This window comes from Oppia nitens, unplaced genomic scaffold, assembly GCF_028296485.1.
Source record: "Oppia nitens isolate AA-2021 unplaced genomic scaffold, nextdenovo-longstitch-racon4-pilon3 scaffold1_pilon_pilon_pilon, whole genome shotgun sequence".
NCBI lineage: Eukaryota > Metazoa > Arthropoda > Arachnida > Sarcoptiformes > Oppiidae > Oppia > Oppia nitens.
The window spans coordinates 12,290,900-12,303,112 of record NW_026533199.1 but is presented as its reverse complement, the minus strand read 5'-3'; the positions used below and the strand labels follow the sequence as shown (position 1 = coordinate 12,303,112).

The 12,213-nt window shown below is 23.8% G+C and overlaps 2 protein-coding genes across 2 annotated transcripts; both read right to left on the bottom strand.

The window, feature by feature from the left end:
• Positions 1 to 3,494: 3,494 nt before the first annotated feature.
• Positions 3,495 to 5,706, bottom strand: LOC128951548 (uncharacterized). The gene is made up of 4 exons (XM_054296794.1): positions 5,686 to 5,706; positions 5,051 to 5,403; positions 4,833 to 4,946; positions 3,495 to 4,653 (listed from the first exon to the last, which is right to left on the bottom strand). Exons 2-4 carry the CDS (start codon positions 5,293 to 5,295, stop codon positions 3,495 to 3,497), a joined length of 1,518 nt encoding a protein of 505 aa, XP_054152769.1. The 5' UTR covers positions 5,296 to 5,403; positions 5,686 to 5,706.
• Positions 5,707 to 7,653: 1,947 nt separating this feature from the next.
• LOC128951546 (putative uncharacterized protein DDB_G0282499) lies at positions 7,654 to 11,410 on the bottom strand. Its single transcript, XM_054296793.1, has 7 exons — positions 11,369 to 11,410; positions 10,355 to 10,774; positions 9,336 to 9,904; positions 8,607 to 8,987; positions 8,206 to 8,514; positions 7,874 to 8,123; positions 7,654 to 7,662 (listed from the first exon to the last, which is right to left on the bottom strand). The coding sequence occupies exons 1-7, from the start codon at positions 11,408 to 11,410 to the stop codon at positions 7,654 to 7,656; spliced, it is 1,980 nt and encodes a 659-aa protein (XP_054152768.1).
• Between the last annotated feature and the right edge of the window lie 803 nt (positions 11,411 to 12,213).

Here is a 12,213-nt window from a genome sequence, read left to right as displayed (position 1 = left end):
TATATACAGATTATTATATAAATTGAAATTTTAGAAAAAATACAGATATGTTATACCCAAAAAAAAAATAAAATTAAAAATAATATCATTGTTATTTTTTTAGAAATTAACTTTTATATTATCTCAAAAAAATAAAATATATTACATTTTTAAAAAGAGAAATTCAGTCTTATTTATTAAAAAAATTAAATTTCTTAATTATAATATATATATAATTATTTGTGTACTGTATTATGATTTTCCTTAAAAGAAAAAATTAATTTTTAAATTAAGAAAACTATTATCATAAATTAAAAATTAAATATAAAATAGTTTATTAATGTTTAATAATATTTTTTTTGTAAATATTGTAAATAATAATATTATATATTTATAATAACTATAATATTGTAATAATTATATTTATTAACGGTTTTGCTAAATAAAGTTATAATTATAAATAATTTTTGTTTAATTTTTTTTATAAACATATAATAATTAGTAGTAAAATAAAAATTATAAAAAATAATATACTAACATAAATTATTTATGTTTGTTTGTTCATAACTTAATTACATTTAACAAAATTATTAAAAAATATATTTTATTGTTTAATTAATTACTGTAAATTGTGTTTTTATTATTTTTATATACATAACATTGAATTGTAATAATTATAATTTTTACAAATACACTAATTAGTAAATATAAATTTATTCAAGTTATCAAAATAAATACTTTACTTTCATAATCTAAATATAATAAACTATAATTTCTTAATTATAATATAAATAATTAATTATTAATTTACAGTCTTATAATTATTTTTTTTTAGAAATTGAATTTTTAAATCAATTTTATTAATAATATTTATTTATAGTCAGTTAATAGGTTAGTGTCAGTAAAATAGTCAATAATTTAGATTTTTTTTATTATTAGATAATAATAATTTATATTTAAATAATAAATAATTACATTGATAACAAAAATGTAGTCAACAATTAAAAGCTTAGCATAAAACAACAACAAAAAATATTTATTTATTTTTTTTAAATTACAAATATATGAAATTTTAATTATAATATAAATTTTTTTTTATTATTTTATTAATTCATAATATATTAATATAATAGTTGACCTTTTTTTTAAAAATTTTTTTTACATATTTGTAGCTTGTCCATTTTGATATTGTTGACTGGGTTGTCTCTGTTCATCAAACCCCGATGATTGGGCACCTGTAGTTTGTTGTTGTTGTTGTTGACTAGTATTTTCATATTGTGGACTCAGTTGACTTTGTTGATAGCCTGTTTGATGGCCAGTATATTGTTGTTGCTGCCGATGCTGTTGAGGAAAACCAGTGCCAGTATATTGTTGTGACGGTATTGGTTGACCATTGCCTGGAAATGGTTGGGGCATTGGTATACCTGAGCCAGTATACGGTGGCATTGACTGCTGCTGCTGCTGCTGATGCATTGGTGGTCGTGGTGGTGGCGCACCTGTAGTTTGTTGCTGTCCAGTACTGTAAATAGTTGGCCCCGGGTTGTTGTTGTTGACCTGATATGGTGGTGGTGGCGGTGCAGGTGTCATATGTCTAGGGTATGGATAAGCTCCATGTGCTGGCCATTGTTGAGGCTGGCCAGTGCTCATTGGATTATACGACGGAACATATGGTACAGATTGTGGTGGAGGAGGAGGAGGAGGAGGATATCCCTGAGCAGGTGCGGGACTAAAGGTGCTAAACTGTTGAGAAGCATAGGTTGTCGATCCAGGCCATTGCTGTTGAGCTCCACCACCAACTTGATTGCCAGGCCTCAGGCACCGGGGCTTATCGATGACCATTTGTGGCGACACCGGGATTGTACCCGAATATACAAACAGATCCTGTTTGACTGGTCTGAGTCGGTTCGGGTCCAATTGATTCGTATAGACTACGACACACTCGTCGGCCGAATTATGACGTCCCGATCGCTGACCGTGAATGCTGTCCACTATTTCGCGCCGATAGTATTGGCTCGGGTCCATTGAGCTCAGATAGACACCCGGACCGTATTGGTCTAATCGTTGGCCGGGTATAATCATCGATAAACGCCGGATACCTCGGGCACCGTTAGATGTAGTGTAGTGGTACAGTGTATGCGGTGTTAACAATTGTTGGCCAGTTTGTTGTTGATGATTAGGATACTGGTGCTGATGATGATTCATATTGGGCACATTTATCTATTATGGTTAGGGTCAAAGTTCAAAATTAAAATATATTTTATTTAAATATAAAAAAATAAATAAAGTACAAATTAATTTTTTTTTAAAAATAAGTTATTAACAATTAAAACTTTATTAAACTAACCATGATGATGATGATTATTATTATTATTAAAATATTTATTTTTTTAAATAAATATTGAGTTTTAAAGTATAAATAATAAAATATACTGTTTGTATTATTTATTAAAAAACTACGTACATATTATTTTTTTTATAAAATATTTAATATTATATAATAATAATAATTTTATTACTAGTATTACAGCATATCAGCAATATTTTAGACTTTGTTTATATAATTATACTGTTTTTTTTAAAAAAATAAAATGTAGAAATTCAATACATATACATTGATTTTATTTTAGATATATTAATACTCTAGTATATATTTATAACAATTATTTAATTAATTTACGATAATGCAATGTTAGAGTATTATATATTGTATTTAATGTTTTAGTATATTTAACTTAAATGATATATTAATTGACTATTAATAATAATAATAATAATAATAGGATGACAAAAAATCATCTGGATCACCATAAATGCCAATTATACAATAACTATTACACTATTATTTATTATAACATTAATATTAATTATCAATAATAAACAATTAAAAAATAAATTTTTAAAAATAAATACTATTATATATAACTTTTATTATTGCAATCTAATAAATTAGATAAAAATAAAATTTATTAATTATTTAATATTATGTTTTATTAAAATTACAGTTTTTTAAAAATTTTATTTGAATAGATGGGAGTGGTTATCAAATATAATTTTAATGAATAAACTATCCATTAATTATAATTAAAAAAATATATTACAATCACTTAGTATTTTTTAAAATTTTAATAAGGAATTAAAATAAAAATTATACTTGATAAATTGAACAACAATTAATATTTACTCAAAATTAAAATATATATATATTTTTAAATTTTATTTGATAACCACTCAATACACAAAAAAATTAATATATAAATATTAATTAATGTTATTATCTTTTTATTATAGCTGATTTAAATGAAAATGAAAATAAACTTAAACTAAATTTTTTTATTAAACATTATAAGATTTTTTTTTAATTTTAATTTTTTTACAGTAAATGGTTTAATAATATAATGTTAGATAATATTAGAAAATTATTATATTAAAACAAATCGTTAACAACAAAAATTACTGAAAAATACACAATTATTAGCTATAATTAATCGACTATAAGTTATAAATCAAATAAATTTTTATAGACCAGCTCTGGGCATATGTGTATTGGGCACCTGTATATATCGTTCAGTCATCAGCTCATTGAGCACCGGTGAAAATTTATTAGCCCTGTCCACCAGGTTCTCAGCTATAGCACTGTCAACACTGTTGAAGCCCATCTCATTGCCGGTAACACAGTGTCCATCGGCACAGTTAGTTGTGGCCGTCAAATAACCGTTGGTCTGTTTCAATGCATCCTGTTTACCAAATACAGGTGCCGGCCTATTATGACTGACCAGTGAATCAATGATATCTTGGGTTGGATCAAAAAATGGTAACTCTATTGATGCTATTTTCTGTACGGCACTGTTATCTAACAGTTTATTGAGGCCGGAGCTGACACCGGCATTGATATATCGGTTGACAATTGCTTTGTACGGTTCCGGTGCATAAAACCCGGTACCGTATTTGACAAATTTAAAATTGACCAGTTCATGGGCACATGCATCCACGGCCATACCACACAAATAGACATCATTGGCCACAAAATTAATATAAGCTAGTATATCAAAACAGGCACCGTTAACCAATACAAATCTACCCGTCCTATCACTTTGTATATCGTGTATGGATGGTCTAGGTTGTCCCATAATTTTTTCATAAATAAAATCATCCAGTACACCCCGTTCTCTGTAGCCATGGGTAACCAAACGTCCACTGTTGTACGATTGTTGAAACTGTAGCCCAATCAGATCTACCAGATAGACCTTGACACTTTGCAATACTCGGGGTGTACCCCTTGGATAACCACCATAATGACTGGTCCTATTACGGCCTACAATAATACATTGACGAGCCAGGTCCTTAATACTCAGTATGACCTCACGGGGCAATCGGGAACCATACTGTTGAAAGTTTATACGTCCACTGGTATTACCCGATTCATTGCGGGCCAACATTACCAACTGTTTTAGTGTTAACTGGTGTCCACCGGGTATAATATAATCACGTTGGTTAGATTGCGAATCAATTAGTTTGCATGATAAACCAGTTGATCCGATAAATTTGGATAATTGCTGTAATCCTAGTTCAACCCATTCGGGTGCAACAATGCTAACCTGGCCATCCTGATAGGTTAGTTTGTATTTGTTGTGAAACAATTGATCCGGTCGTGTATATATTTGTATAAAATTAGTCCTATAAAAAAAATTAAATAATATTTATATATAAATTTTTTAAAAAATAGCAATAAAATTATTAATTAGTTTTTTTACATAACAAAATTATAAATAGTATATATATATATACTATTTAAAATATATTATAGTATATAAAAAATATATAATTATAAAAATATATATAAAAAATATATTTACATATTAAAATTATTATTTGAATTTATTGGCAATTTATTAGTTGTTAATAAATTATTGTTTCCGTATTGTTGTTGTTGTTGTTGTTGTTGTGTAGTAAATGTATTGAAATTATTTCTGAATTTATTTTATGAAAAAATTATTATTATTAAAATCGTATATTTTTAACAAAAAATAAAACTAAACTAAACAAGTAACTTTATTACTAAAATATTTTTTACTTAATGCATTTGGGCTTATCTATAACATGACCTGGATCAACACGTATTTTTCTACCCGTATAAATATAAACCAATTGTCGACCAGCTGTATGTAATTTATTTTGTTTCAATGATTTAGTCATAATATTGATACACCAATCGGCCCGATTGTCCGACGACGACGACGACGACGGGTATTGTTGGCCACCATTATTACCGTACAATTGTGACAATATTTCCGATCTATAGTAATCCAATGGTGCCATTGATGTCAATAAAATACCATTATTTATAGTTGAATATTTTATTTTGCGATCGTATTGAATATTTTGAGCACATTTAGTACTAGTATAGTAGTATAATATAGATGGTATCTATTATATTATTTTTAAAAAAAAAATATATAGAAATATTATAATTGTTAATTAATTATTAGATAAATATTTTTTTTAAATGTAAATTTCATTTTTTTAAATCAATAATATAATTTTAATATTAATATAATTTTTAAGTAGTTATTGTAATAAAATAGAAATTATAACTAAAAAAATAAAATCTAAATAATTATATCATTAATGTTTGAATAGTATAATATATATTTTTTATAAAAAATATATTGACATATTAATTAATTATTTAAAAAAATATATATTTACATTATTATCTTTTTTAATGTACCCGGTTGATCTTTTATTTTTAGTAGATGGATTACCAAAACAATTTAATGTAAATTGATTATTTTGTCTTGCTGATATTACTGATTTTTTATTATAATTATTTTTATATAACATAGTATGATCTACTTGAATTATATCCATATAACAATATATATCATTATTGTTGTTGGTCAATTTACTTAATTTATTACTATCTAGTTTATCTAGATTAATTTTAATAAAATAATCGGCACTATTATCTTGAATATGTCCAGGTATACCATAATGTTTAGTTACTATATAATTTGGACTGTTATGTATGGGATCCAAACTGGTTAAAAATACACCCGACTGTCCACTACTACTACTACTACTACTACTATTACTACTACTACTACTATTAATAACTGATTTTTTAATATATTTAGCATTCAATACCAAAACTGATGATTTTTTACTTAAATAATAATACAATACATTCGGATATTTTAAATCAAATAAATTACTCATTTTTGTGTGTATATCTAAAATAAAATAAATTATTAATTAAATCATTAATAAACTAAATAAAAGTAAAAAAATAAACTTTATTTCATATACTTACATGTTATTTAAAATTATTATTAGTTTAAATATAAGTTTACATATTATTTAAAAAAATATTGTATTGTTCTATTGTATTAAACAATTTTGTGTTAAATAGTGTACTGTATAATAAAATTATTATTAATAATTTTAAGTATTAAAAAATTAATTATTTATGATAATAATAAAAACACTTGAAATGAAATTAATTAGATTACAAGTAATAGTAATAATAAGTGTAATTATTAAACAATATTATGTATACTGTATTAAATAATTATTTTTAGTTTAAATAATTGATGATTTTATTTTAGGTATAAATAATTTTAGTTTGTTTTTTGATAGATTAATAGAAAAATTATAAAAATTATTATATTTTAAAATTATTTTCTTATATTTTTATAAATGATTTTATTGTTGTCAATATTTTGCATACTTATAAAAATTATGGTTAAAATTTAATTAAAACAATTTGATTAAAACAATTAAAAGGTTAAGTATTTTGTTTTGTTTGATTAAAGAAAATTAATTTAAAAGAAAATAGTTTATTATTATTTTGTTTAATTGATTATTATAAGTATTTAAGTTTAATATTACGTTTTATTAGATTATATCTAATAAATTAAATTTATAAACACTTTTTGAATTATTTAACATTTATTATTAAAAATAAATAACTGATATATTATTTTATTAGATAATATAGTAGTGTTTAATTAAAATTTCAATTTTCTAATATAAATAAATAATTGGTTTTAATTGTGAAATACTAATTTACTAAAAAATTGAGCCTATAAATAGTTGCTGATTAAATTCCTAAAGTTAAAGTTGTTAAGTTAGCATATATATAAAATTAAATGTCAAGGTTTTAAAATATATGAGTTTTATAAAACATATAAAACAAAAACAAACTATATATAGTGAAATATTAAATTTGGTAAACTTAATTTTTCTAACAAATTATGCAAATAATTTTAGTATTTATAAAATTGAAATTAATAAATTTTTAATTAATTAAGAATATTAAAAAAAAATTCATAATCTATATATATAACTATTTTATTTAAATTAATAATAATTAGAAATTGATTTAAATTATTTAGTAATATATATTGATATTATAAAAGTAAATAATTATTTTTAAAAAATAGAATATAATATTTATTATTTAAATTTATTAAATGTTAACAAAAATATTTACATTAAAGTTGTTATAAACTATTTTTTTATTGTTGACTTAAATTTATACAGTACTTATAATTATTAAAATTTAATTACATAATATTTTAAATTACACATAAAAACACTAAAATATACACAAAAAATATATAGATAGATAAATTATACATTATTTATAAAAAAAAACACAAATATTTTTTAACATTAAATTTTCTACATATCAGACATAATAATTTTTACAATTTTATTGATACAGATTATTTAATAATATATTTTAGTTTACTTAATTTAAAAAAAAAAATTAATTTCAATTAGTATTTATGTTTATCATATTTGAATCTAAAATTATTATTGGATCATCATAACAAAATAAATTTTCATTATTTTCAACAATTGACAATTTTTGTTTGTCTAAATTTTTAACCTGAATCCTAATAAAACAATCGGCACTATTATCTAGTATATGACCAGGTATACCTTGGTGCAATTTTATTATATCATTGGGGCTATAATCTTGAGGATCTAAATCGGTTAGATAGACACCTTGTTTATGGCCATTATATGATTTTGATTGTCTAATATAACCTGAATCGTTGATTAAGTTTGCCGATTGAATGCTTGAATAATAGTATAGTATATTAGGTATTTTATTTGCTATTAGTTTTGCTTGTAATCTATGGATGAAAAAAATAGTTAAAATTATATATATATATATGATTTTTTTAAAAAATATTTTATATTAAAATTTTTATTTACTCGTTTAGAAATCTTGAATTCAACGATACTGAAGGTACTGCCGATTGTGTCGATTGTGTCGATTGTGCCGATTGTGCCGATTGTGCCGATTGTGATGATTGGGCTAATTTAGTTGATTGGTCCGATTGTGCTGATATAAAGTACTGTAACAATTGAGCTAATTGATCTGATTGAACTAGTTGACTTGATTGACCTGATTGGCCAGATTGACCTGATTGACCTGATTGACCTGATTGACCTCCTTGGCCAGATTGACCAGGTAGAGATGATAGAGGTAATTGAGGTGATGCCATTGCAACAATATTACTTCTATAATTAAAATATAATTAACAATATAATTAACAATAATTAAAAAAAATATAAACAAAAATAATTGGGTTTTTTTTAAAAAAAACATTTACCTTGTACATTTAGGTTTATCCATGACATCACAACTATTAATAACCTCGATACTTGCTTTATAATAATAAATATCTGGACGATCGACAATCAATTTATTTTTATTTAATTTTCTATCATCTATTTGAATGCACCAATCGGCCAGATTTGAATTAGTTTTATGGGTACTATCGGTAACATAAAGTCTAGACAATATTTCGGCCCTATAGTAGTCAGTTGGCGACAATGTTGTCAACAATAGGCCGTTTCCGTTATTTTGTTTTTTTGAATTTTTGAATTTAATTTTCTTTTTCAATTTGATTTCCTGTGCCTCATCAGCATTGGTATAATAGTAATAGATTTTTGACTTATTTTCATGTTTATCATTTGTAATTGTTGTTTGGCTATTAATATATTCAAAAATTTTAATATGTTAAATTTGAGTAATATTATATGCTTTTAAGCAAGGTACTTTATATAACTTACCTAATATAGGTTAACTGTATACTAAGTTTCCTTGCTTACCGTAAAGTTAACTGTACAGGATATTACTCAAATTTAAACTTTTAATTAGGCATTATATGTATATATGTATACAGATAATGCTAATTAAAAAAGTTTAAATTTTAGTCATATCCTGTACAGTTAACTTTACGGTAAGCAAGGAAACTTAGTATACAGTTAACCTATATATATATGTATATAATTTAAATAATTAATTTTAAAAAATAGTAAAATTTAATTGAAATTACTTTAGTTGTTGTTGTTGTTGAGGTATAGTACTAATTGTTGAATCAAAATTTACCGTATAAAATGGTAATGCATTTATTGATTGATTTTTAAGTTTATTATTATTGATAACAGCCAATGAAACATAGGGTTGTCCACCAATAAATTGTATTGTCTCATTGGTACTATTGAAATTTATGGACATTGGTGAATTATTATTATTATTATTATTATTATTATGTTGATTTTGTTGACATTTAGGTTTATCCATAACATCTATTTGTGCAATACTAATGGCCGTATCGTAATAAAATAGATTATATTTACCTGGACGTATAAACATGTGCAACAAATTTCTATCTAGCTGATTTGTATTTACTATAACTAAATTATCTACACTATTTACTGGACAATTGCCATCAAATAGATCCTGTTTGATTTGATCACGATTGAATTGACCAGGGTCCATTGATGACAGTAGTATACCATTGGCTGCCTGTCCCGTTATACGACCCGGTAGTATTTTTTGGTTGTTTCTAATGGCCCGGGCATCCTCAGTGCAAACATAGTGATACAGTTTATCTTGAATAAACTTTTTTTTTAAAAAAATATTATTATTAACTTGTAATCAATTTATTTACTAATAAATTATTTATTAACTATTAAGTTATTTATTAACTAGTAAACTATTTAGTAACTATTAAGCTATTTATTAACTATTAAGCTATTTATTAAATATTAAGCTATTTATTAACTAATAAACTATTTATTAACTAGTAAGCTATTATTTATTAACTAGTAAGCTAATTATTAACTAGTAAGCAGTTTATTAACTAATAAACTATATATTAACTAATAAGCTATTTATTAATTAGTAAGCTATTATATATTAACTGATAAATTATTTATTAACTAGTAAAATATTTATTAATTAGTAAATTATTTATTAACTAGTAAGCTAATTATTAACTATTAAGCAATTTATTAACTAATAAACTATTATTTATTAACTTGTAAATAATTTTAATAAAAAAATTTTTACCATGTTAGTAGTTTGTTGAACATTAGTATAGGTAACTGTATAGGGTGGTTTAACATTTAGTTTTAAACATTGGGGTTTGTCGTGTATATCATTGGGCGATACACTAACAAAATCCATGTCATAAACATATATATCTTGTTTATCCCGAGTGTCTACCGCTTTAAGTTTGGTTTTGTCCAATTTATCCGTATAGATAAATACTACCCAATCGGCACAGTTAGCCCGTCTAGTGGATCCGTAATTGTTTTTGACTATTTCTGATCTAAAAAAACTAAAGGGGTCCATTGATGTCATGTAGACACCCGGTCCAAATGCACCGCTAGAACCCGACTTTTTGATTTGACCGGCCAGTCGTATACCTTGGGCACCGGCACTGGTAGTATAATGGTATAGTATGGGTGGAAATGATTTTGATAAACTCTAATAATAAAAATTAGTTTTTTTAAAAAAAATAAATACAGTATAAAATTATTGAATGAAGATTTAAAATGTTAGTAAGTTATATTTACCATTTTTAAAATTTTATATTTAGATTTTAGTTTTTATTTTAGTTTTTAAATATATATTATACTTATTCATGTTTTTTTGTTAAGTCTGTTAATTTTTTTTACTAATTTTAACTAATAGTTATAAACTATAAATAAATTTAATATCTAATTATTATTAAGTCAATTAAAAAAAATGTACTTGTTGAAATTTATATAACAGATAATTAAAAATGTTATCATTTATTCTAATATTGCAAAATTTAATTATTTAATTGACATTTTAATTTAATAGACACTTAATTTAATAAATACTTAATTTCATTAATTTATTAAACACTTTATTTATTAATCTAATTTATTATTAATGTATAAAATTAATATTATATTAAAGTGTTTTGTTTTTTTTAAACTTAGTAATCAATAATTAGATAAATAATTAATTAAGTTTTCATTTTAATTAAGTGTTAAATCATTATACATTATATAAATATTATTTTAGTTTAAAATTTTTAATAATCAAAAATACTTTAGTTAAGTTGCAAAGTCTATTTTTTGTTGTTATATCCATGATAATACAGTATATAACTGTTGTAGGGTACATTATTTATTAATGTTAAATAAGCATTATAATTTCAATTCTACATATACTAAATACTAATCGTATAAATATAGTTAAATAGTATTTTATTAAAACTATAATAATAATTTTTACTTTAGATAGAAGTTATTTATTTTAAATAAGTTTGTTATTTTTATTTCAAGTTTAATTACTTTAAATTAATTAATTACTAAAAATTAATTGATAATTATTTTTATTATAATTATAGACAAACATATCATTATAGTTATGCATAAATACCAATACCACCCACACCAACAACACCAACAACAAATACCACATATACTGTATCATTACACGACAACCCATGGTGCTCAGGGTATTCGAAAGGCCGGTTATATACTACCTGGCCGTAAGTCAAAAGGCATTTATCTGAGTACAATGGATCCGACACAATATTTTCGCCGTGAAATTGTCGATAGTATATATGGACGGCATAACAGTAAAGGACGTCACGATAACTGTGCCGACAATTGTGTAATGGTTTATGGTAGATCATTGGACATGAGCCGGCTAAAATTGGTCAACCCCAATAATAATCTATATTGTTATATAGGCGCCATCAATGTATCAATGGTAGATGTTTTTGATAAACCACGTTGTATTAGGGCTGTCCATAATAATAATAATAATTATAATTATAATACCCAAACACAACATGATTATCATTTAGCTAGAAATACTTCATCATTATCATCATCATCACCATCACCTCCACCACCATACCATCAACTAAATCCCTATACAGGCAA